Genomic DNA, 23,399 nt, shown 5'->3' with positions numbered 1-23,399 from the left:
CAGTGGGATGGGGACCCCATTAAGGGGGGCCCATGGGAGCTGCTCTGCCCTGGGTTTTGTCCCCACGCACCCCAGGGAGTTCTGCTGTGTTGGTGGGCACATCCCAAGTCCTTCCCGCACACGAGTGGTGCGGGAAACAACAATGGGAGAGGCTGACATCAGTGGGAAGCAGCTGGGAAGAAAAATGGGGCAGGGACCCCCAACCACTTGCCCAAGTGAAACCCCGGAGGATGGGCAAGAAGGATGGGGGATAGACAGGGGACAAGGGACAGGCACATCCCCATTCCCAACCCTCTTCCGACAGACACCAAACACAGGTTCAAACTGTGATGAGGCCCCACTGTGGAGAAGCGAACTCAGAAATCACTTCACTTGTTGTTAAATAGAGTTTAATTATTTTTGCTTGGGGAGGGGTTAAAGGAAAATAAAACTTCTCCCAAGGATGAGCAGCAGCAGGTGGGGAGGAGGGGCCCGGCTCTCCCTGGCTATTCCCAGAGGCCATGGCCTGGCTGGGCTCTCTGAACAAGAGATGCTCGGGGCACCCACGATCCCTCTGGGGCACGCAGGTCCCTAAAGGCACAAGTGTCACTTTGTCCCCTCCCCACGTGGGTCCACCACCCAGAGCAGCTCAGTTGTGCAAAACCCCCATGTAAAAAAATACCAGTTTTCAGTATCCTAAAAAACTAGAGCTTTGATCAATGTCAGTTCTCCACACCCTTGACTGGAATCCTGGGATGACACCCTGAAGAGCCACTGGGTTCCACTGGGAGGGGACATTGGCACCAGGAGGATGACAGGGAACAGCACCCGGTTAGTGTGAAGGGGGATGGATTTTTCCAGCCCCTTTCTTTAGCCCTGGGTGGGCAGAAGGTCCCTCTGTGGGGCAGAAGCATCCCCCCCCCACTGTTCCTGTCCCCAGGACAGGGCTGGGCACAGAGTAGGCTCTCAGGCAGGGGGGCTCTGCTCTGTCCCTCCCACCATCCCCATCCCGAGGGCAGTGGCAAGGTCAGTGCCAGGCTACAGGCTGGGCTCTGTGCTGGCCTCCAGCTGCCGCTGGTACCGCTGCCGCCGCTCACAGCGCGGGCACGACGGGGCCCGGGCATGGCAGTCCCGGTGGAAGACGGTTTTGCATTCACTGCACCTGGGAAAAGAAGGAAAAAAACAAACCCACTGTGTTGTGACATCAGAGCAAAGACCAAACTTCCCCTACTGAACCAAGGGACACTTCCCTGTCCTGAGCAGAGCTGCAGCCTCAGCTCAGGAGGAGCCTTCAGCAGCAGCTCCACATCCACCCCAGCAGCTCCACATCCACCCCAGCAGCTCCTCATCCACCCCAGCAGCTCCTCATCCACCCCAGCAGCTCCACATCCACCCCAGCAGCTCCACATCCACCCCAGCAGCTCCTCATCCACCCCAGCAGCTCCTCATCCACCCCAGCAGCTCCTCATCCACCCCAGCAGCTCCTCATCCACCCCAGCAGCTCCTCATCCACCCCAGCAGCTCCTCATCCACCCCAGCAGCTCCACATCCACCCCAGCAGCTCCACACACACCCCAGCAGCTCCTCATCCACCCCAGCAGCTCCACATCCACCCCAGCAGCTCCACATCCACCCCAGCAGCTCCTCATCCACCCCAGCAGCTCCACATCCACCCCAGCAGCTCCTCATCCACCCCAGCAGCTCCACATCCACCCCAGCAGCTCCTCATCCACCCCAGCAGCTCCTCATCCACCCCAGCAGCTCCACACCCACCCCAGCAGCTCCACATCCACCCCAGCAGCTCCTCATCCACCCCAGCAGCTCGGTGTGCAGCAGCCTGGCCGGAAGGAGCGTGGTGGGCGCTGCCGGCAGCTGCCAGCGTGTGAGAGTGACGGGTGTGAGGTTTGAGCTGAGGTTTGTGCCCTGCTCTCCCAGCACCGAGCACAGCTTTGAGGGTGTGACAACACCCCCTGCAACAACCCTGTGACACCAAACCCTGGACAACGGCCCTTGTGACACTGATCCCTCAGCACCAATCTCGTGACACCGACCCCGACACGGATCCCTGATCACCGACCCCTGTGAAGCATCGCTGCTGGGGACCCTCTGCTTGCCGTGGCTGGGGTGGGAGACAGCAGGAGCTGCACGGGGCAGGGAGGCTGTGGAGCTGCAGGGAAGGGCAGGCAGCCAGGAGGGAGCTGCCCTTGGCTCCATGGAGCTGTCAAGAGCTCCCTGATCTGGCTCAGCAGCAGCAGGAATGTGACACCCTGTGAAGGACCCCAGCTCGGGCAGGGGTGTCACTGCTCAGTCACCAGCAGAAATGTTCCTGCTATGAGGGCTGAGGTCAATTTTTGAGTTGTGATCCTCAACTCCTCGCTGGCAGTAAAATGTGGCTCAGCCACATGCCAGCGGGGCAGCCAGATTTACCTTCACTGTGCAAATACCTGGTGCACAATCCATGTGTGAACAGCACGAAACACCTTAATTCCCCAGAGGATGCATGGGACAGAGGCTGAGAAACAGCCGGCAGTGCCAGAAAAGGGACCACAGCTCCACAGCTGGGGCCAAACCCTGCTCCGGAGAGGAGCTGCAAACCCTGAGGGACTCGGGACGGGGAAAGGCAGGATTTGGGGTGAAAAATATGCATTTCCCCCGTGGAACACACTTCCAACGTGGCCTCTGCGGAGCAGCAGCGGGGAGATTTGTGGTTCTGAGTGAGAAGTGGCATCTCCTGCCTCCACCTCCCCGCGAGCTGCCGGAGCAGGGGAGGCTCCTGCGCTGCCGGGATCATTGTTTGAGGAGCTGCAGGCACATCCTGCAGCGAGACCCGGCGGCCCCGGGCGGGCAGAGGGGCAGGAAGCCGCGTTTAGCTCCCCGAGGATGTCGGCTGAGCTCTTTCCTGCTGCACAACCTCCTCCGTCAGGGTGAGAAAGAAAGACGTCAACAAACTGCAGAGCTCGGCTCCACGGGACGCGAGAGCTCCGGGCAGTTCAGCCCTGCCTGCCAGCACTGGGCAGAGCCTGGCTGCTCTTTTTCCAGGGAAAATCTTCCCCCTGGGGATGTTGTTGTCCTCGATAAAGAGCTCAGTGCTGTCCCTGTGGCAGGGAGGGGAGCGAGAAATACTCGCAGCCCTGGAACACATGGAGCACCCACGGATGCCGCTATCCTCGGGATTTTCTGCAGGTTCTGGGTGTTGCTGCTCACTTGTAGGGATTGCCAGGCAAAGAGAGGCCACGCAGCCCATGAGGCTGTGAAATCTCTCAGCCAGGATTCTGTTCAATCCTTAGCCAAATAGGCTAAGACAGCACAAGAGGAAATGGCCTCAAGTTGCCTCAGGGGAGGTTTAGGTTGGATATTATGGAAAATTTCTTCACTGAAAGAGTTGTCCAACTCTGGCAGAGGCTGCCCAGGCAAGTGGGGGAGTCAGGCATCCCTGCAGGGATTTTAAAAGCCGTGTGGATGTGGCACTTGGGGACATGGGTCAGTGGTGGCCTTGGCAGTGCTGGGGGAACTGGACTCGATGATCTTACAGGGTTTTTCCAACCTGAATGATTCCACGATTCTGTGACATAACCACGGAGATACGGATCTCTCCACCTACAGTGGAGCAGGCTCCTGGGCTGGAAGGGTTTGACTTCTTCAGTAAACCTTGATGGTGGGGATGAGTTCCCCTCTAGCACCATCTCCCTCCTGATTCCAACCTCTGTCCAGCTGCTGCACCTCAGCTCACAGCCAACCCCAGGCAGGACAGATCCCTCTGCCTGTGAGCGATGGGAGCTCTGTGGGCAGGGGAGAACCTGGTATCACTCCTCTCCTGCTGGGAACATCCTCAGCCTCTCCCAGTGCAGTGCTACCCTCCATCCATCTCTGCTCCTGGAGCTGTGGCTGCCCCAACCCCGCAAGTGTCCAAGGCCAGCTTGGACAGGACTCGGAAAGTGTCCCTGACCATGGCAGGGGGTGGCACTGGTGGCTTTAAGGTCCTTCCAACCCAAACTGTTTTAGCATTCTATTACATCTGTGTCCATGTGTCCGTCCGTCCTTCTGTGGCTGCAGAGGGATGTAGGACAGTCCCACTGCTGCTTCTGCTTCCCTCCTGCAGCCCCTGCAAGGGGTCAGACCGGCCCTGACTGGGAGAGGCCCTGGCCAGGTGAGCAAGACAGGGACATGCAGAACCTTCCTCCTCCTCCTCCTCTCTCTAGCCCCTCAGCTGCCCTAGCACCCAGCAAGGCCTTTGCAGGCTGACAGCAAGGTGCAGGTGGCTCTGCATCTTCAGTCTGCAAAGGCACCTCTCTTGGTGACATCTTGGTTCTGTGAGGACAGTCTGCTCCTGCTCCAAACAGCCTGGATTTGGTTTGGAGCATCCTGGAGCTGATGGCTTCCATGAGGACATGGGCACCACGAGGCTACAACTCCCACAGGAACATGGGCACAATGAGGATGTGGCTCCCACGAGGAAATGGGCACCACAATATGGTTCCCATGCCTGAGGACATGGGAACCACAAGATCATGGACATCATGAGAATGCACCTCAGAGCCATTCCCAATTCCCCACGTGCCATGGAAGAGCAGAATTTAGGGGTTGGCTGGGGCTCCTGGCATAAGCCAGGCTGTGCCCCTGGGTGTCCTGGCTGCAGTGGGACGGGCTGAGGTGCCTCACTCACCTGGTGGTAGTGTCAAACTCGAAGGGGAAGATGATGTCACTGCTGTTGCAGATCTGGCAGATGAAGCCCCGCTGGGTGCACAGGTCACAGCTGTAGACGTGGTGGGATGCAAACTGCAGCAGTGACTGCAGGAAGGTCTCGAAGGCGCCGTCGGCGATCTGGGGGACACAGGGGTCAGCGCTCCTGGAGCCCGGCCCCGCGGGGTTTGCTGGGTCACACCCATTCTTTGGGGTCCACCTGAAGGTAAGGCTGTCCTCCAAAACAACCCCCACCCCACAGGCCTGGGGTGCAATGGGACCCAGGATTGCTGAGAGCAGCACCTCAACCTGCCTAACCACAACCTAACCTAACCTAACCTAACCACAGCCTGCCAGGATGGGGCTCCTGGCTTGGGAGTCACTGAAAAACCCAACTGCTGGGAACCTCCTGCTGCAGGAGCAGCACATGGCATCCCCACAGACACCAGGGAGTTTTCACCTGGAAAGCCCCAACTGGGACAGGAGCAACCTGGTCTAGTGGGAGTGGAACTGGATGGCAGGGGGTGGTACGAGGTGCTCCTTAAGGTCCCCTCCAACCCAAACCATTCTGTGATTCTCTGATCATGCACTGCTCTCACCTGCCTCAGATCAGCCACGCTGTATTTGTGGGGACACTCCAGGAGGTAATGCCTGTGATCAAGCCTGCAAACACAGAGAGGAAGGGGATAGATGGTCTCCACCACACCTGCAACAGCTTTGGAGCAAGGAGGAGCTGGGATGAAACAGCCTCTTGAAGTGAATCACTGCAGAGCCCATTTTCACGTTCCAAATGCTGCCACTGGAAATCATGTCACAGCATTTCAAAGGTGGGGGGGTGGGGGGAAAGAAAACAAATATCTCATCTATTTTGCCAGGTGTTTCCTGTCCAGCCAGAAGCTCCTTGGCCAGGAAGGTGTTTCCTGAGTCACAGCTCATTGTGCTGACCCAGCCAACAGATGGATAACTCCTTAGAGCAGATGATATGGAGGGAACAACCAGCCTGAGCCTTGGCAGCAATGCTCCCTGCTCCCATGGTGAGTGGGGAGAGGGACCAGGAAACCACCAGGGTGCCAAGAGAGGGGAATGCCACCCCGGGAGGGACCTCACCGCTTGCTGAGCTCCTTCAGGGCGCCGCTGCGGCACATGATGAGATAATCCCCCAGCAGCTTCAGCTGCTCCCGGCTGCGCAGGATCCGCCCCATCCTCTCCACGTGCTCGTAGAGGCTCTCATTGACCAGCTTCAGGTCGATCAGCGGCTGGTTTCGGATCTGCGTCAGGAACTTCAGGGCCTGCTTGCACACCTGGGGCACAGAGAGAGGGGACAGGTGGACACAGACCAGAGCAGCCCCAGACTTCAGAGGGAGGCTTGGAGTGGGCATTTCCAGCCCAGGGAATGCCCAGATGGACCTTCAGGAAGCAGATGCTGGAGTGTTTCCCTGCTCCCAGGACTCACCCCTCGTTTGGTCAGATCCCAGTTGTGGATGAGGCGGGAGGGGATCACGGTCTCCTCGTCCTGGTGGCAGCTGTCGCAGTAGTAGAGCCCGGAGAAGGCGCAGAGCTTGGGCCTGGCGAAGGAGAAGCCGATCTGCCGGGAGCAGCCTGCGGGAGCAGGGGGTGAGAGGGGACTGTGCTGCCCACAGCCTCTGCCCACCACTGCCAGGATGAGGAAGAAACTTTTGGCAGCGTGGAATTGAACAATTAAGTTTTGGGAAAGGCAGAGGCCACCTAAAGCACCTGTAGGATGTTCAGTGTGAGGCATCCAGTCCCCTCCTCATGGATTTAGGCCTATGATGGTTCAACAGTTGCTGCTTCACTTTTTCTCCATAAAAGGAGGCTGAACTATCTGTGAAACCGCTTTTATCCATTAAGTGGTTCAAATGTTTGGGTTTTTTTTTTAGGAAAAAGGAATTCTGGCAACATCCCAGTGGTTTAGCAAAGAACCTAAATCCCACTTGCTGTCCCATCACCTCCACCAGCAGCTTTGCACTATTTTGCCTTCACTTAGCTCTTTCCTGCTGCTGTCACAGGGTACCAAAACCTCATCTGCAAGGGATGAGATCACAATAGATTAACCTAAAACCACCTTTATTTTAACAGTGGGGAACCCATCTTGGCTTCACTACCCCATCCATTACACTCTGGAATAGCTGCAGCTCATCCCCAAAAAATATTCATGTGGAGATCACATGTTGCTTTCTGAAGAAATAAGAAAACCCAGCCTTTATTGCTCATTACTCTGAGATGGAAGGGAACACACTGGGTATCAGGCTGGGAGGAGGGTGAAAGCAGGGCAGGCAGATCCCTAAAAAATCCGACACAGAAAAATGGAGAATTTGGTTTTTTGGCTTGTGGCTTCCTGCTGTGGGGATGTGGAAGATGCAGGACAAAGCCTGGAAGGGAAGGCAGAGACCAAATAGACCAAGGAAAAAAAAAAGTTATATATAAAAAAGGAGAGATATTAAAAGGAAAAACCCAACCTGCTGGAGGGTACAAGAAATATAATTGAAGCAGGAGGGAAATCTGAAATTTAATTAACTTAGCAAGGTAAAGAGCAAATTACAGCTCCTGTGGAGGTCAGTGAAGGTGCCACCAGAATCTCCTCATGTTCCGAGAGGCGTCAGGGGAAGGGTAAATGATTGTTTTGCAAAATCAGCCCGTCACACCCATGGCAATCCCTGCTCCCGTGCTGCCTTACTGGAAAAACTGCTCCAGATTGCACTTTCCCCACAGGCTGGGGCCTCAGAAGCCCAGGAAGAGACTCCTGAGCTTCCTGATCCACCTAAGGTTGCTTCAACCCCAGTTTCCCCATCTGCACCAAAAGCATCTTAAATGGGAGCCCAGTTGGACTGGACTAGGGTGGGGGCTCAGCATGGGGGGCTCACCCTGTGGCCACAGAACACCAAAGGTGCCCCTGACTGGGGACATGAAACCCCACCAAGGGGATCTTACGCTGCTGGGATTCCTGGGAAAACAGAGCAGCTGTGGCTGCCCCTGGATCCCTGGGGGTGTCCAAGACCAGCTTGGACAGGGCTTGGAGCACCCTGGGATAGTGGAAGGTGTCCCTGTCCATGACAGGGGGTGGGACTGGATGGGCTTCAGGGTCCTTCCAACCCAAACCACTCCATGTTTCTGTACCTGCACAGATGAAGCTCTGCGAGTCCAGGCCCTTCTCCGTGGGGATGGCCACCAGGTACTGCAGCAAGAAGCCGTTCTCCTTCACAATGTTCTTCAGGACGACCTGTGAGTGCCCATCCAAGCTGCCCCCCAGGGTCAGTGCCTCCTCAGCGCTCTCCAGGTAGGACATGAGCACCTCTCGCACCAGCTCCCGCCACGAGGCCGCCTCCTCTGCATTCTCAGCCTGCAGCTTCAGCACTGCCTTGGAGGTGATCACCTTGAAGAAGGAGGGTCCCCCCAGGCTGGTGTCTGGAAGGATGTCCTGGATGGTCTCTATGCCATAACTGTTGCTTAAAATTTTGTCATTGTTTCTGATTTTAAAGCACTTCAGAGTTTCTAGAGACAGGGAAAAAATGAACGGGACCCAGGTTTTGTCCACGTCCATGTACAGAACGGCCTCTTTGATCGCATCCAGCTCTGCTTCTGGAGCTGGAGTCCAGTCCAAGCTGTTCCCAGGCACATCACTGGACTGGAGAGCACTGGAATCACCCTGGATGGGATGGGCTTCGCCTCCATCCTCAGAATACTCCAGAGTCTCCCAGTCCTCCTCCTCCAGCTGCGGCCGGCACTTGCGCAGTGCCTCACGGATCCTGTCCAGCCAGTCCTCGGCCTCGTCCTGGGAAGGGGCTCGAAGGAAGAGCTTTTTCCCCAGGAAAACCAGCTCGAAGCGGCCGTCAGAGTGGGTGAGCGCCAGGGACTCGCAGCGCAGCAGGGAGTAGGTCTCCACACAGATGCGGTCCTCGTGGTCCAGGAAGAGCCGCAGCTCCAGCGGGGACAGCTCGCAGGAAAACTCCTTCCAAATCCCCATGGCTCCTCGGCGTTCCAGGCTGCCCAGCTTGAGCAGCCCACGGAAAGGGTTGGAGAGACCTGGGGCGAGAGATGGCTCACTTTACATGAGAGAGGGGAAGCTAGTGGGGAGAGAAAAGCCAACAGGGGCTCAAAGCAAGCACCCAGAGGCAAGGCAGGGGTGAGAGCCAGTGCTGGCTGGGGAGCTGGGGCAGGAACTGAGGGGACCTTGGTCTCCATCACTGTCCCCTGGGATTTGGGTGTTGAGGCTGGGAACAAGGGGGAATAAAGGAAAAGTATCCCACAGGGTGGACAGAGCCTCTCCCACTAAAATGCTTCCCACCAGCGCTCAGCAATGCCTTGGGAAGCTGCTCCACTGCCTTCTGTAGCTCCCAGTGCTGCCATCAGCTCACACTGGCCAATGTCTCTCCCCAGACAGCCCATCCCCAGCTGGAGCAGCCCCCAAGCACAAGGGCAGCAGGAGGTGGCACGTACCCATCTGTCTGCGGTGCACCACGCTGAAACCCTTCTGCTCCCGCTCTGGGGACATTTTGGGCTTCCCAGTGTCCGAGGATGGCACTGAGAGCCTCTCCAAGTCCAGAGCACTGACGAGCCCCGGGGCTGGCCCCTCGCTGTCCCCCTCTGGCCCAAAGCCGTTGGTGTCGGCCATGCTCCTGCTGTTCTCTCCTGGGGAAGGTCTGTAGAAATCATCTTCTGAGATCCAGCTCTTCTGTTAAAAAATGAAATATTATGAATTATTAAGCTCATCAAACACCCTGTGCCCCTCACACACATCCACAGCAACCCCTCCTCAGGGGCTGCTCCTGCACAGCCCAAATCCCAGACACTGATGAGTGGATTTAATGGAAGGTGTCCCTGCTCATGGCATGAGGTTGGGAATGAGATGAATTTTAAGGTCCCTTCCTCCCCAAACCATTCCATGACTGTTTGATTTTCTGCTGGCCATTCCCAGGTGGATGGCTCCCACACTTCCTCCAATCAGAGAATGGTCCCTGGAACTGTGTCAGCAGCTAGGAAATATTGGGATTGTATTCTGGTGGGATAATAAAATAAAATAAAAATCAATCTGTTCACTCCCCCTAAAATCATTGTGGAAGGAGAGCACATTCCCTGAAGTGACCACAGGTCCCTGGTGTTTTATTAATGGGGGTGAAATTCCAGCCCCACCATGGAAGGGCACGAGCTGGAGCAGCAGCACCAGCAAGAACAGAGATGAGGAGAAACACAGAGATGACCAGGGTGAAATAGAGACCTATGGCTCACAAGAGCATGCTACAGGGGCCTGGGCTGTGCAGGGGTAAAATAAGGCAGAGAAAACAGAGGAAGTCTCTGTCTGTATGTGCCAGGAGAGGATGAGACCCATGAGCTGACAAAAATGTGGCTGTAGCTTCTCCAGGAGCTTTTCTGGCTACAAGAATCCCAGAATCATTAAGAGAGAAAAGCCCTTTGAGTCCCACCTGTGCCCAATCTCCACCTGGGCAGCCAGACCAGGGCACTGGATGCCATGTCCAGGTATTTCTTGGACACCTCCAGGGATGGGGACTCCACCATCTCCTTGGGCATCCCCTTCCAATGCCAGACCACCCTTTCAGTGAAGAAATTCCTCCTGAAAGGAGCAAGGTTCTGGGACAAGTCCCCTCAGCAAACACAGGAGGAAAAACAACCCAGCTCAGGCCCTGGCACAAGGGAGCAGCATTCCTAGGCCCTTCCAGGGCTGCATCCCAACAGGAATGTCCTTTCAACTCCCCTCCTCAGCTTTCCAACAGCCCTTTATTTTGAAAAACAACTGAAGTGACAGCAGAAGAGCTGTCACCACCCTGTGGGGAGGATCACGGGTGGCGGCTCCAGGATTACTCCTGGGGCAGGAATGCAGGTTACTCCATGAGTCATGGAGAGCAGGGGGAATTTCCTGTTGACACAGTATGTTATACATAGATTAGGTCAAACTGGCTCTGGGCCACGAGGAAGCAGCGGAAACGGGATAAGCGGGAGGGAACCGAGAGGAGCAGAGAGCAAAAGGAGAAATGGCCTGGGGGGTGTGAGGTGTAGCCTACCCTCACCAGCACGGGAAGGATGGGAACCAGCAGGGGAACAATGGGAACCAGGACGGAACAGTCAGTAACAAATTAGACAGAGGACAGGGCTGTTCAAAGAGTTTCCTAAAGGCAGAAGCCAGTGGATGTGGATCAGCTCCCAGTGGCAGAGGGGAAATCCGCTGCTGCTCAAGACCAACACCCAGGAATGCCATCCCACTCTGGGAACAGATGTGCTGCAGGAGGATTTCCCCACTGGGAAATCAGTTTGTTTCCTGTCCAGTCAACCCTTTCCCTCCTCTTACATGGGCCATAAATGAAGAAAAGTCCCCATGAGAAACTTGACTCTGAGGTTGTTTTATCACTTGCACACAGACGAGGGCCAGATTTGTGCAAGAGCTCACCCCTCTCCAGATATCCCTAACAAACCCAAAACTTCCTGCTGCAGCTGCTCCTGGAGAGGGATGACTGACAGGCCAGGCAGGGCTTCAAAAGCTTTGGTGCCTCTTTCACCAGGGAATACAGACTTTGATCCAGCTTCTCCTGAAGCAGCTGCACGGCCAGAGCTCCATGGGGTGGGAATCATCACTGATAACCAAGCGGGAGCAGCTGGGAAGATGGGAGTTTGGAGAAATCTGTCCATGGAAGTGTCCCAGGCCAGGTTGGATGGGGATCGGAGCAACCTGTTCTAGCAGAAGGTGTTCCTGCCCATGGCAGGGGGTGAAAATGGATGAACTTTAAGGTCCCTTCCAACCCCAACCATCCTGGGATTCCCTGATTCTAGGAAAGCAGTGCCTATTGGAGCTGTCCCCAGTTTTATTTCCCTTTACCACTGGGTACAAACCAAAGAGATGGGAAGGAAGGGAGCTGTAGCACCTACCGGACACCCCAGCAGGGGAGAGAGCAGGTGCTGGGCCGTGGGGCTGCGGACAGCCTGGCTCCCCTCGCTGCCACCGCCCTCTGCTCGGCCCGGACCGTCCCGAGGGGCCGGAATTCCGACCGTGCTGCCGGCAGCTCCATCCCCACGGCCGGGGGGCACAGGGTCTCCCACGTGAGCAGAGCTGGGGGGAGGCTCCTGGTGAATTCCGTGGCTCAGTGCTGGGCGGGTGGGTGACAGCGGGGAGCCTGGGGGAGGCCGGGGGGAGCAGCCCAACACGCTGGGGAGCAGCCGTCCCTCTGGGGCATCCGGGCTTGGCCTGGCCTTGCTGAACTCGGACAACACCCTTGAAGTGGAAAAACGATCAGTTTGATGGCAGCTCAATAACCAAAACCTATAAACCCCACTGTGCTGTTGGAAATTGTAACCATGGAAGAAGGGTTCACTGTCACTGCTGGCCTCTGTGGGATGGCAGCATGCTGTGGCTGGAAAATCCCAGGGATGCCAACATCCCTGTGCCCCACAGAGCAGCAGCAGCTCCACGGCACAGAGCAGGACCCTGCCTGTGAAGGGGGCATTTCCCAATTACACCCATTAATGGGGTTTAATTTGGTGGATGGAGGGACAGCACTGGGCACTCCCCACAGCCCCAGCCCCATGTACATCTCCTGGACATGAATCCAGCCTTGGACCATATGCCAAATTCCAACTGTTTTCATTAATGAGCAATTAACACTGGAGCCTGGCCAGAGGATTGGCAGTTCCCGTGGTCCCACACCACTGCCAGCCCCAGAATTAAACCAGCCCAAGATTAAAACTCAAAGGAGTGTCTCCATCACGAGTTTAATCCAATCAAGGCAGGTTCTTCCAGGATCATTGGAAGATACAAACTGATGCTGTTATAGATGGGGAAGCACAGTCTGCAGTTCCAACTCTTCCTGAAGACTGGGAAGAGGCATCACCCCAAGGCTCGGCTCCCTCAGAGTCACACTCTAAAGGTGACAGGCAAAATATTTACAGATTACTCAGAGCTTATATAACCCTGGAAATCTTTTTGCTGGATGCTTGGCAGGAATAAATCACAAGGATGACAAACCAACAACCTCCCTCTCTGAATGATCTGCTGAAGCTGCAAATTACAACCCTTCCCTGTGACCAAACTCGTTTCTTTCCCCCTGTGGAAAGCCCTGGAGCATCCCCCAGCATACACCGGGAAGATGTGACATTCCTGAAACCAGGGAGCAGCATTTTTCTGACATTTCTACCCTGGTAAAGAGGACACACACACACACTTCAGTGGCTGTGAGCTCATTTGCAGTGGCAGCAGGGTCTCAAAGAGCCGTGCCGAGCTGTTTGGGAAAGGGACAAAAGCTCCTTCCAGAAAGGAAAAAGAGCTTGTTAAAGGCAAACAGGGAGAAAGACCTCTTGCCTATAGAGAGAAAAGAATGAGATCCCAGACAGGGTCAAAAATCCCTTTGGAGAGGAGGTGTGGGGAGAGACTCACTCCTGCAGGGACCTGTCCAGGTCGTCGGCAGTGGCCGTGCCCAGGTCGGAGTCACAGGACAGCGGCTCCTCGCCTCGCTCGGGGCTGCGGGCGCAGGGCGCTGGGGGGAGGCTGTCTGAGCCCAGGCTGGATGAGAGCTGGGATGAGCTTGTGGTGTTCAGGCTCAGCGAGGATGACGTGAGCTTGATCTTGCTGCTGGCTTTGCCGATGGGCAGGACAGGGGCTTGGATTTCGATCTCATCTGACCCCGAGGACTGGGAGATGGAGCCCAGCGACGCTTTCCTGCGGGGCTCGGAGGCCGAGGACGTGAGGGGCTCCAGCAGCTCGGACACGGGACACAGACCTGACAGGGACAGCGGGGTGACGGTCCACTCATTCAGAACCGCTGACTTGTAGGAGAGCTCGAAGGTTAAGGAAGATAAACCCTGCAAGTAGCAGAGGAGAAACTCGCACTCCTCGGCGTCCAGGAGCAGAGCTGGGGTTTGGTAGTACTCGTGCAGCCGGCTGCGGTCCCGCAGCAGCAGCTTCAGGTAGCACTCCATGAGGCCGTCGTTCAGCGCCAGCCGCAGCCAGGCCCGGCAGCGCCCCACGTCCGTGTTGATAAACATCAGCTGTTCCAGCTCCGAGACAATATTTCTGGGAAAGGAGCAAAAAGAACAGAAGAGGAGGGAGTGGCTCTGCTTTGGTCCATTGTGGGGTGCAGGAGGGCCAGAGTCTTCATTAGACACTGCCCAACTTGCTCTGCTACAGAGAGTTCAGGAGCTGGGATAAAACCGGCTGTGGAAAATCTCCCTCCTTCATGGAAAGTGTGGTTTTCCATGGGGGGAGATGGCTCCTGAATGACCCAAATGCTGCTAAGGACCCCAGGCAGCTCTGTGGTGCCTCTGGCTGTCCCTCCTCTCTCTGACTGGAGGCATCTCCCACCCACTGCTTGCACTGGATGGGGATGCAGAGGGGAGAATTCCTGCTGGCCTTGTGTATTTGTGAGGTTTGTGCTGGCTGGATCCTCCTTGGTGTCAACCACGTGTCTAAATTCTCACTTCAAATTTAAAAGCAGTCAAAACACGGTGAAAACCGTTGTGGCAGTCCCAAAAAAACAACCTGGCTGGGGTTGGGCTCAAGTAATCCCAAACTCCTGAATTCAGCTGTTCTTCCCTAAAATCCAACAGCGACACCATGCTCCCTGATCCTCCCTGCTCCCAGCTCACACCTCAAAAACCACAGCAAAGATTTTGTAAGACTTCTTTTGTAATCTGTCTCTTAAGACAGAAGTAAAAACCTTCAAAGGGCACAAAAATATCCCCCATAGCATGTGAAAGAGTTATTTTCATATGCTCTTTCATAATTCAGGAGTCAGTGATGGAGCTGGATGAGGCTTTCAGAACAATTTGTGTGTGGGCTGTTATTTACCGTGTTTGAACTTGACTTTGGGAGTGCCTTAGAAAACCCCAGCAAACAGTGATCACTCAGGAGAGACCTCCTCAAAGGCTGGCTGGGACATGGGGAAATGGGGCCAACCAGTCCCAGCAGATCCAGGCCAGGAGACAGCCCAGATCCTGGGCTGTGCATAAGCATCCACTGCTGGAGACCAGTGTGGTCACTGGGGTTCCATTGGCCCCAGAAATCCAGCCTGGCACCCAGAAATAAATAAGAAAGGGGTGTTTCAATCAGTTTCAATCCTCAACTTTTTGGGGATATTAGCTCACCCCCAGCACATGCTGAGCAGGGACGTGGGGGCTCAGCCCCTCCTGGCACTGCAGGACCTTTACTCTGCTACCTCCATCTCCCAGGATCCTGGGCAGCCCCCCAAAACCCTGTGAGAGCATCCTTCCCTGCAGCTGAGGGGACTGAGCACACAGCTGGGGTAGAGACACATCTGTTCATCGAGCCATCCTCCTCATTCCCTGAATCTGATGGCACCAAAAGAAGGGATAAACCCGGGCGTGTGAATCCCTGTCAGCAGCAAGAGCCACTCACCGATGCGTGATGCTCTTCAGCAGGCCCCAAAAGACTGGCTGGGGAAGGGGGCTCCGAGCCCCAGATTTCTTCCCTTTCCCCCCACTCTCTGCCTTGATGTGCTTTGCCTTCAGCCCGTGCACAAACACAGCTTCCAGGGCGCTGCAGAGCGTGTTGGCGTTGCCATCATCGCTGGTGACCACGGCATCTGAGCTCACGTACTGCTTCTGCAGAGCCTTGATGGCATTCACCAGCTGCTTCTTGATCAGCTGCAAGACAGGATGTGCAGGTTTGGATTATAAAAGCAAAAATATTAGGAAGGATTTAATATAAAAGAGCTCAAAACCCAGTAAAGCTTATCCACAGTGAAGCACCGTGCAACTCCTGCCTCATCCTCACCCTTTGGAGTGGCTGAACCGGTCAAGCTGGGGACTCACACTCCTGGCATCCCACTTATTTTTATAAAAATAGTAATTTATGCAATTTTAGCTGGTGTTTCAAAACTGGGTTTGCCTTTAGAGCATGTGGTGCTTCCTCTGCAGACAGGAAATGGCTTAAGGGGATGGAGAAAAAGAAACTGTTTTTTTTCAGGCACTCTCTCAGAGGAAACACGAGGATTAAGTGTGGGTGAGAAAGGAGAAACTCAGAGGAGGGAATGGATCCCCTGAGCTCGTGCAGGTCAGCCCAAGCAGCATGAGACATGTGGCATGTGACACGGGGCCCGCCAGCAGAAATCAAAGTCATCGACCTCACTGGCTGTGCTGGGTAAACACTCAGTGGACGGGCCCCAAACCAGCAGGGTTTGCAAGGACATTGGGGTTCAGCTGCTGCCCTCAAACACACTCAATGGGTTCTGAAGCTGGGACGTGGGAATTTTGCCTTTCAGCAGCTTTACTTCCTTTTCCACCAGTCAAATCAGCAAGTTTGGTGAATTTACCAATTTCACACTGGTGGAGAAGGTTGTTCCTAAAGCAGCTGGGCCTGGATATCTCAACCAATCTTATTTTAAATCAAGGTTGTGTTTCCCAGCAGGTGCTTGGAAAACACCAAAAATTCCTGCTTGAATTCCAACCAAACAATCCATGTTTCAGCACCATGCAGCACTTCCAGCAAATGCTGAATGCTCCCTGAGCAGGGCTCTGCAGATTTTGACTCCAGCCTGGGTTGGCTGCACAAACTCATATTAAATTTCTAGCCTGGGATATTTTTTTCAGCATCTAAATAAGATTCCCAGCAGCTGTAGCTCAAGGACAACAGCCAGGGGAGTGTGTCCTTTATTTGGGATGCTGTTTTCCAGCTTTTCCAGCTACCCCCCAGGTCTGCTGCTCCATGGAAGGAGCACTGAAGGCTGAGAAGAATAAAGAGTGCAGATGATTTCATCAGCCATGCATGGATTCATCCATGGGATGAAGAAAACACTTGGGTTTAACTGTTGATGTTGAACTTTGCTTGTTGAATGTGTTTAGACTCCCAAAGTTGGGTGAAGAGACCCCAGACTGGGGGGGACAACACTCCTTCATCCAGGTATCAGGGCACCTTCCCTGCCCCACATGAGGTCTTGCAAAGGCCAAGGTGTGATTTAACCCCTTATTTCTTTTAATTCCCTAACCCAGACAAACCATCAAGGTTCTCTTTCCAATCCCAATATAAACCATCCTAATTCCAGCTGGCAGCACCCACAAGTCCTACCTTGTCCCCATCAGTGCCTGGAGTTGCACTGGAAGCTGTCTGGGGAGCACTGGGGGTTCTGGCTCACCTGGATGGCTTCCTTGGGGTCCTCGGGGTGGCTGGAATGCATCTCTGCTGCTCTCCGTGCTGCCTTCACATGTCACCTGTGGGACAAGGAGGGCATGGCTCAGCACCCAGTGCTTCCACCCCACTCACCTGCCAGGGGAGGGGCTCCTGGGGCCACCCAAAAGGGATGAATCATGCCCCGAGGCATTCTGCAGGTGCTCAAGGCCAGGACACTGTGGGATCTGAGCTGGGAGTGACTGACATGGAAATGTACCGTGATTCCCAGGGACAATGCCCGGGGACAATGCCCAAGGACCAGGAGAGTCTCAGGCAAAATAGAGCACGGCCAAGAGACTAGAAGGGAGAAATGAAACCCTGTGAGAGGCCCTCAGGCTGCCTCCAGGCTGAGGGAGCTGCCAGGCAGGTCTGGCCAGCAGTGCCACAGGCATGGCCAGAGACTGCTCCCCTTGTCTGTGTGTCACCTGGAATACCTAAGCCTGGAAAAGGCACCCAAAAACCAAATAGAAGTGGCATTAGGTGGTCTGGACATGAGGTGTCACCTCCCAGCAGAGCCTGGGGAGAGGTGACAGCAGTTCAGCTCTCTGTCACATGCCAGAGGAGTGATGCTGCTCCAAACCAAGCTGGGACAGACCCTATCAGCACAGAGCTGTCCGGGAAGACGGGAAAGAATCATGGAATGTCAGGATGGTTTGGGTTGGAATGGACCTTAAAAACCTCCCAGTGCCACCCCCTGCCATGGCAGGGACACCTCCCACTGTCCCAGGCTGCTCCAAGCCCCGTCCAGCCTGGCCTTGGGCACTGCCAGGGATCCAAAGGCAGCCCCAGCTGCTCTGGGCACCCTGTGCCAGGGCCTCACCAACCTCAAAGGAGGATTTTATTGCCAATATCCAGTCTGAATCTCCAGTTCTAGTTTAAACCCATTCTCCCTTGTCCTGTCACTGTCTGCCCATGTAAAGTCCTTCTCCACATTTGTAAAATCCCCTACAAGTACTGGAAGGATTGTGGTTCTCCATGAGGCAGATGAACCCCAGCATCTCCCCATGCTGGGGGGTGCCAGGGCTGCTCTGCTGCTTTGGTGGGAGACAGAGAAAAAAAGCTGTGCCTTCCTGTTATGGAAAGCCCTGCAAAAATCTGATCCGAGCAGTCTGGGCAGCCTGGCCAGCTCACCTGCCACTGCAGGGACAACAAGGGACCTTTGCCTTCTGACTCTTGGCTTCCTGCCCTGCTCCTCCCTTGGAGCTGTCTGCAAAATCCAGCTGTGCCTGGAGCGTCTCAGCTGTACACATGATGTCAAAAGGACACCCATGGCACAGCTGGATCCCTCACCAGACACAGCTGGATCCCTCTCTAAACACAGCTGGATCCCTCACCAGACACAGCTGGATCCCTCACCAGACACAGCTGGATCCCTCTCCAGACACAGCAGGGTCTGGCATGAAAAGGGGTCCAAGAGCTGCTTCAGCACCTGCTACTGCTCACAGCTTCCTAAGGATATGAGAGGCTGGAGAAGGAGTTCATTTATAGAATCCAGGAATGGTTTGGGTTGGAAGGGACCTTAAGGACCAGCAAGTCTCACCCCTGCCATGGCAGGGACACTGTCCAGGCTGCTCCAAGCCCTGTCCTACCTGGCCTTGGATGCTCCCAGGGACCCAGGGGCAGCCACAGCTGCTCTGGACACCCTGTGCCAGGGCCTCACTATCTTCACAGGGAAGAATTTCTTCCTACATTTCAATCTAACCCTCTCTGTCAGTGTGAAACCATTCCACCTTGTCCTGTCAAACCATTCCCTCAAGCTGGAATCACTTGCCATCCAAACACAGGAGAGCCCAGCTGTTGGCCACAAGGCTGGATCTGCCTCCAGCAGACAACAGCCTTGGAATGACACTGATGTCTCAGATTTTATTTCCAAGCCAACACAAAATCCCCAGAGCTTTCTCTGAGCAGAGCTGACAGCATCAACCTGCCCCTCTCCTGCCAAGCCTGGGCAGAACCATGGTTTTCTGAGAAGCTCCTACACAGCCACAGCCAGTCCTGAAAGCAGAACTGTCCAAATCAGGAGCCAAATCCAGAGTAGCTCAAGTCTGGAGCAGCCCAAATCCAGACATCCCAGACCTGGAACATCCCAGACCTGGAGCATCCTGTGCAGGTACCACAGCAGCTGAGAGCAGTAGGACAAGAACTCCTTGGGGCCAAACCCAGGACAGATCCTCAGTGTTTCTAGGGTTACAGATGATTTCAGAGAAAACGAAACTGTTTTTGCTGTGGCTTGTCATGAGATTTCCTCTCCCCGTGTTGCAATACAGAAATGGGGGAGCACAGGAAAGTTAACCTCTGGCTCAGGGGCTGCTGGGGGGTTTGGGGGAGTGAGGGGCCCCTGAAATGGCAGCAGTGGTTGACAACGACCAGAGGGAGCCACTTGCATCTCTGCCTTCCACTCAGGAGGTTCTAGCTCCTCAGGGCTAGACAATCTCTGCCCCTTTCCCCACCACCTCCTGCTACACCCTGAGGACAAGAGGCACATTCCTCTCAAGAAAATGAAGGTGGGAGACCCAAGGACGGGAGAGTCATGGGTGGGAAATCCAAGAGTGAGACCCAAGGGTGGGAGACTCGAGGAGGGGCACAGGGTGGCATTTCTCATGCCCAGGGAGGCAGCAAAGGTGTTCCAGCTCCAGGACCATCCTGGACACAGGGAAATGGGTGACAGCAGAGGTTTTTCAAAGACTTCATCTAAGTTTTACAAAGACCTAGTCTAAGTTTAACAGAGTGAGAGTTATTCCCCCAAAATACTCTCCTTTGCCATCATCACCTCTCCCAGTGCCTGCAGGAGGCGAGAGCTGAGGAGGACAACTTGCCACCTTTACCACAGGACTCTCCACTCCCACCATGACCAGTCCAACCAGTTTGTTCCAGCACCACAAATCCACACAGCACCACTTCTGTGGGACAGCATGTTCCTGAATGAGTGCAAGGAAGCAGCTCTGAGGAGGATTTCACCAAACAAAATCTTAGGTGAAACACAGGGAAATCAGAACAGCAGCCCTGGCACTGAGTCTAGAAAGACCTAGAAGGCTCTGGAGCACTTCCAGGCAGATCCTGGAAAGCCATGGCTGTTCCTTGTGATCTTGGAAGATAAGAGATGAGATGGATGTGCAAACACAGAGACAAGCACAGCTACAGCAGAGAAAAGCCACCATGTTTCCCAGCAGTCACCACCCTGGCAGCTCCGTGGGTGAAACAGCAAAAGGCAAACAGGTGAGAAACAATCCCAGGCAGGGAGTCTGACCTACCCAGGAGAAGAGTCACGGTGCGAGGGCAGAGCTCCTGATTTCCCAAATTGCTGAAAACCAGCCAGATTCTTTGGGAACAGCAGGAATCAAGGCTCATGCCAGCAGAGGAGAGTCTCTGTCCCAGAGTTTGGCTCCTCAGTCTCCCAAGAAGTGACGCTCTGCGAGTTATAAATAAACAGCAGGTCAGTGCTCTGGGATGGAAAACAACAGCCCACAACACAGCGTGAGCAGTGACTCAAGGCCTGGACACAGAGCCAGTCATTTTCCAAGCACGAGTGCTGTGCCAGTCACCCTCTGCCCTGGGGCACAGGGGCTCTGGTGGCCTGGTGGGTCCAAGGGCTGCTGTGGGGACAGCCCTCTCCTCCCACACAGCTCCTGCTTTGCACCCAGAGCTGAGTGCAAGCTGGGCCCAGAGAAAGCCCAGGAGCAGGAAAGCCTGGCATAGCTGGAGAACAAAACCCCTGGGAACAGCTCAGCAAGGGGTAGGACAGGACAAAGCCCCAGCAGGACCCTCATAGTCCAACTTTGGCTCCTTCCCTGTGCCCAGCCTGAGGCAGCAGTGCTGTGATTCCCACGGCAGGAGCACAGGCATGGAGCGAGGGATGGGACCATCACACCACCCTTGTCTCTATTTGTCACAGGTGACAAACCTGGTGGTGGCTGGAGAAGTGTCACCGCTGATGACCCTGTCCAGCTTCTGCCCTGTGGGGGCCCAGGAGCAGCTGCAGGAGGAAGAGCAGGCACTGACCTCCCAGCCTGAGTGGTGAGACTGTGTTTCCCAAACACTCCAAACTGGGAATTTCCTTCAGCCTATTACCTACTCCTGCACCAGGCTACAATTTGCTGGAGCTGCAGGGAGAGCTGGGGTTGATTTGCTGCGGCGCTGCAGCTGCTGAAGCCACCATGCATGGGCCAAGCAGGTTGTGAAAGCCCCAGCGTGTCGAGGCAAGATGTTTCCAGGTTTCTATTCCCAGTTTTTGTGTTGCTTTGGATTCCCAGCGCTGGAGTTTCCCCGTGGATGCTCCTGGTGCCATCCGGCTGGGTGGGCGGCTCGCATCCCTTGGCGGGGGATGGCGGTCGCTGCGAGGAGAGCAGTGAGGAAAAGCTTTTTAATCTCTGCATTTTACACAAGAATTACCCAGGGCTTGTTTGCAACTGCTCATTTTATGTGAGAAATCATGATTTATTGAGAACGTAACACATGATAGCTCAAGGAAAGCTGTAAGGATCCCACAGGTGCTGGGATCTTTGGCTGGTGGGAGGAACAGGCTGAGAGATTTGGGAGGTCAGCGCTGGTGGCAGTGAATTGAGGACCAGACAGCAACCCCCAGTAGGGCCCCTTGGAAAGGCAGATCTGACCCGCTGTCCCCACCACGGGGGACACGGAGAGGAGGAGGAATGAGAGGCCAAGGCTGCTGGCTGGGCAGCGCAGCCCAGGCGTGCGGGGCCTGGCACGGGCGGCCCGGGGGCGGCTCTGAGGGCGTCCGGAGTGGCCAGGGAGGGATCAGGGCCTGCCCGGCCGTGGGGAGCCGGGGGAGCAGCGCTCCCTTGCCACCCCCTGCACCCCCTGCCAGACCCCGTAACCCGCCTGCCCCAGCACACCGCACCCCACGGGCGCCCCTCGCTAGACCCCGTCATCCCGCACCCCCCGCCCCATGGGCCTCAGCACCGCGCAGCCCTCGTGAGACCCGCACCCCCTGCACCCCACGGGCCCCCCTCACCCCGCAGCTCCTGCCAGGCCCTGCCAGGCCACATCACCCCCGGTGCCCCCCGACCCCGCGCTCACCGGCTCCGCGCCTCCGGCCGGGAAACCCGGAAGTACCGGGAACGCACGCACCACCCATCGTGACGTCATCGCGCGCGCGGGGCGGGCCCGATAGCGCCAGGCCACGCCCCGAGGCGCCGCGCGCGGGATCCTGGACACGCACGGACACAGCTGGACACACAGCTGGACACAGCCGGACACACAGCTGGACACAGCCGGACACACAGCTGGACACACAGCTGGACACGCACGGACACAGCTGGACACACACCTGGACACAGCCGGACACACAGCTGGACACAGCTGGACACAGCCGGACACACAGCTGGACACAGCCGGACACACAGCTGGACACACAGCTGGACACGCACGGACACACAGCCGGACACACAGCTGGACACACAGCTGGACACAGCCGGACACACAGCTGGACACAGCTGGACACACACCTGGACACAGCCGGACACACAGCTGGACACAGCTGGACACACAGCTGGACACACAGCTGGACACAGCCGGACACACAGCCGGACACACAGCTGGACACAGCCGGACACACAGCTGGACACACAGCTGGACACAGCTGGACACACAGCTGGACACGGCTGGACACAGTCATGGACACAGCTGGACACACACCTGGACACAGCGGGACACAGTCATGGACACAGCTGGACACACAGCTGGACACACAGCTGGACACGGCCGGACACACAGCTGGACACAGCTGGACACACACCTGGACACGGCGGGACACAGTCATGGACACAGCTGGACACACAGCTGGACACAGCGGGACACAGTCATGGACACAGCTGGACACACAGCTGGACACAGCTGGACACACACTTGGACACGGCTGGACACAGTCATGGACACAGCTGGACACACACCTGGACACGGCTGGACACAGTCATGGACACAGCTGGACACACACCTGGACACAGCTGGACACACACCTGGACATACATGGACAGACATTTGGACACACGTGGACCCCATCACACGTGCAGGGTGCCCCCAGAATATCATGGCCCTGGCAAGGCTCCGGAGGCTGGGCTGTGGTGACTGCTTGAGACAGCCGGGGCTTGCTGGATCCCCCTGTCCCAGTCCCCAGGGGACTTTGGGGTGTCCTCAGCATGGCACCCACCCGCAGCATCCTCCTCTGCAGAGAGGGACCATGGAGTCAGGGTAGGGCCAGGGCAGGAACATCTTATCTCTGGGTAACAGCATTTCCTTAGGTTTCTTCCATCTGGAATAACAGCAAGGAAACAACATCCAAGGAAACAGGGGCAAGGAAATAACCATGAAGGAAATTTAAGGAAATAGCCAAGGAAACAATAGTAAGGAAAAATCCAAGAACCATGAAGGAAATTTAAGGAAATAGCCAAGGAAACAATAGTAAGGAAAAATCCAAGAATATTGCCTCAAAGGAAGTATTATCCAAGAAAAAAAGAGCAAGTAAATGACAAAGAAACAACAGCTAAAGAACTGGGATCCAAGGACATCTCCTGGGATATAGCCACCAATGAAGCAGCATCCAATGAAAGCCTCAGCAGTTCCTTCATCAGAAGAAGAGATG

General features: G+C 55.7%; 1 protein-coding gene across 18 annotated transcripts; it reads right to left on the bottom strand.

Moving 5' to 3' along the window:
• Positions 1–372: 372 nt before the first annotated feature.
• On the bottom strand, positions 373–21,918 carry PLEKHM1 (pleckstrin homology and RUN domain containing M1). Of its 18 annotated transcripts, none has more exons than XR_015279457.1 (15): positions 21,839–21,918; positions 20,870–21,132; positions 20,703–20,774; positions 20,053–20,210; positions 16,767–16,842; positions 15,032–15,279; positions 13,055–13,690; positions 11,554–11,896; positions 9,115–9,349; positions 7,795–8,700; positions 6,113–6,224; positions 5,767–5,960; positions 5,259–5,322; positions 4,643–4,800; positions 373–1,141 (listed from the first exon to the last, which is right to left on the bottom strand). XR_015279457.1 is itself a non-coding variant. In XM_086864011.1 (15 exons), exons 5-15 carry the CDS (start codon positions 16,806–16,808, stop codon positions 1,018–1,020), a joined length of 3,096 nt encoding a protein of 1,031 aa, XP_086720137.1. In that variant the 5' UTR covers positions 16,809–16,842; positions 20,053–20,210; positions 20,703–20,795; positions 20,870–21,132; positions 21,839–21,918; the 3' UTR covers positions 373–1,017. The 18 variants fall into 18 exon arrangements, 13 of the variants coding, with proteins under 13 accessions (XP_086720137.1, XP_086720145.1, XP_086720135.1 ...); XR_015279458.1 differs by having other exon boundaries at positions 21,774–21,847; XM_086864011.1 differs by having other exon boundaries at positions 6,113–6,258; positions 20,703–20,795.
• Positions 21,919–23,399: the final 1,481 nt, after the last annotated feature.

Source organism: Cyanistes caeruleus, chromosome 27 (genome assembly GCF_971803275.1).
Source record: "Cyanistes caeruleus chromosome 27, bCyaCae1.hap1.1, whole genome shotgun sequence".
NCBI classification, from domain to species: domain Eukaryota; kingdom Metazoa; phylum Chordata; class Aves; order Passeriformes; family Paridae; genus Cyanistes; species Cyanistes caeruleus.
The sequence above is the reverse complement of the archived record's forward strand: the minus strand, read 5'-3'. Positions and strand labels throughout refer to the sequence as shown.

Coding starts and splice junctions, on each gene's coding strand:
- PLEKHM1 (XM_086864011.1), bottom strand. CDS start 16,808: ATGCATTCCAGCCACCCCGAGGACCCCAAGGAAGCCATCCAG. Junction 8,701..9,114: donor GGTGCACCGCAGACAGATGG/GTACGTGCCACC, acceptor CTCTCGCCCCAG/GTCTCTCCAACCCTTTCCGT. Junction 5,961..6,112: donor GGGATCTGACCAAACGAGGG/GTGAGTCCTGGG, acceptor TCTGTGCCCCAG/GTGTGCAAGCAGGCCCTGAA.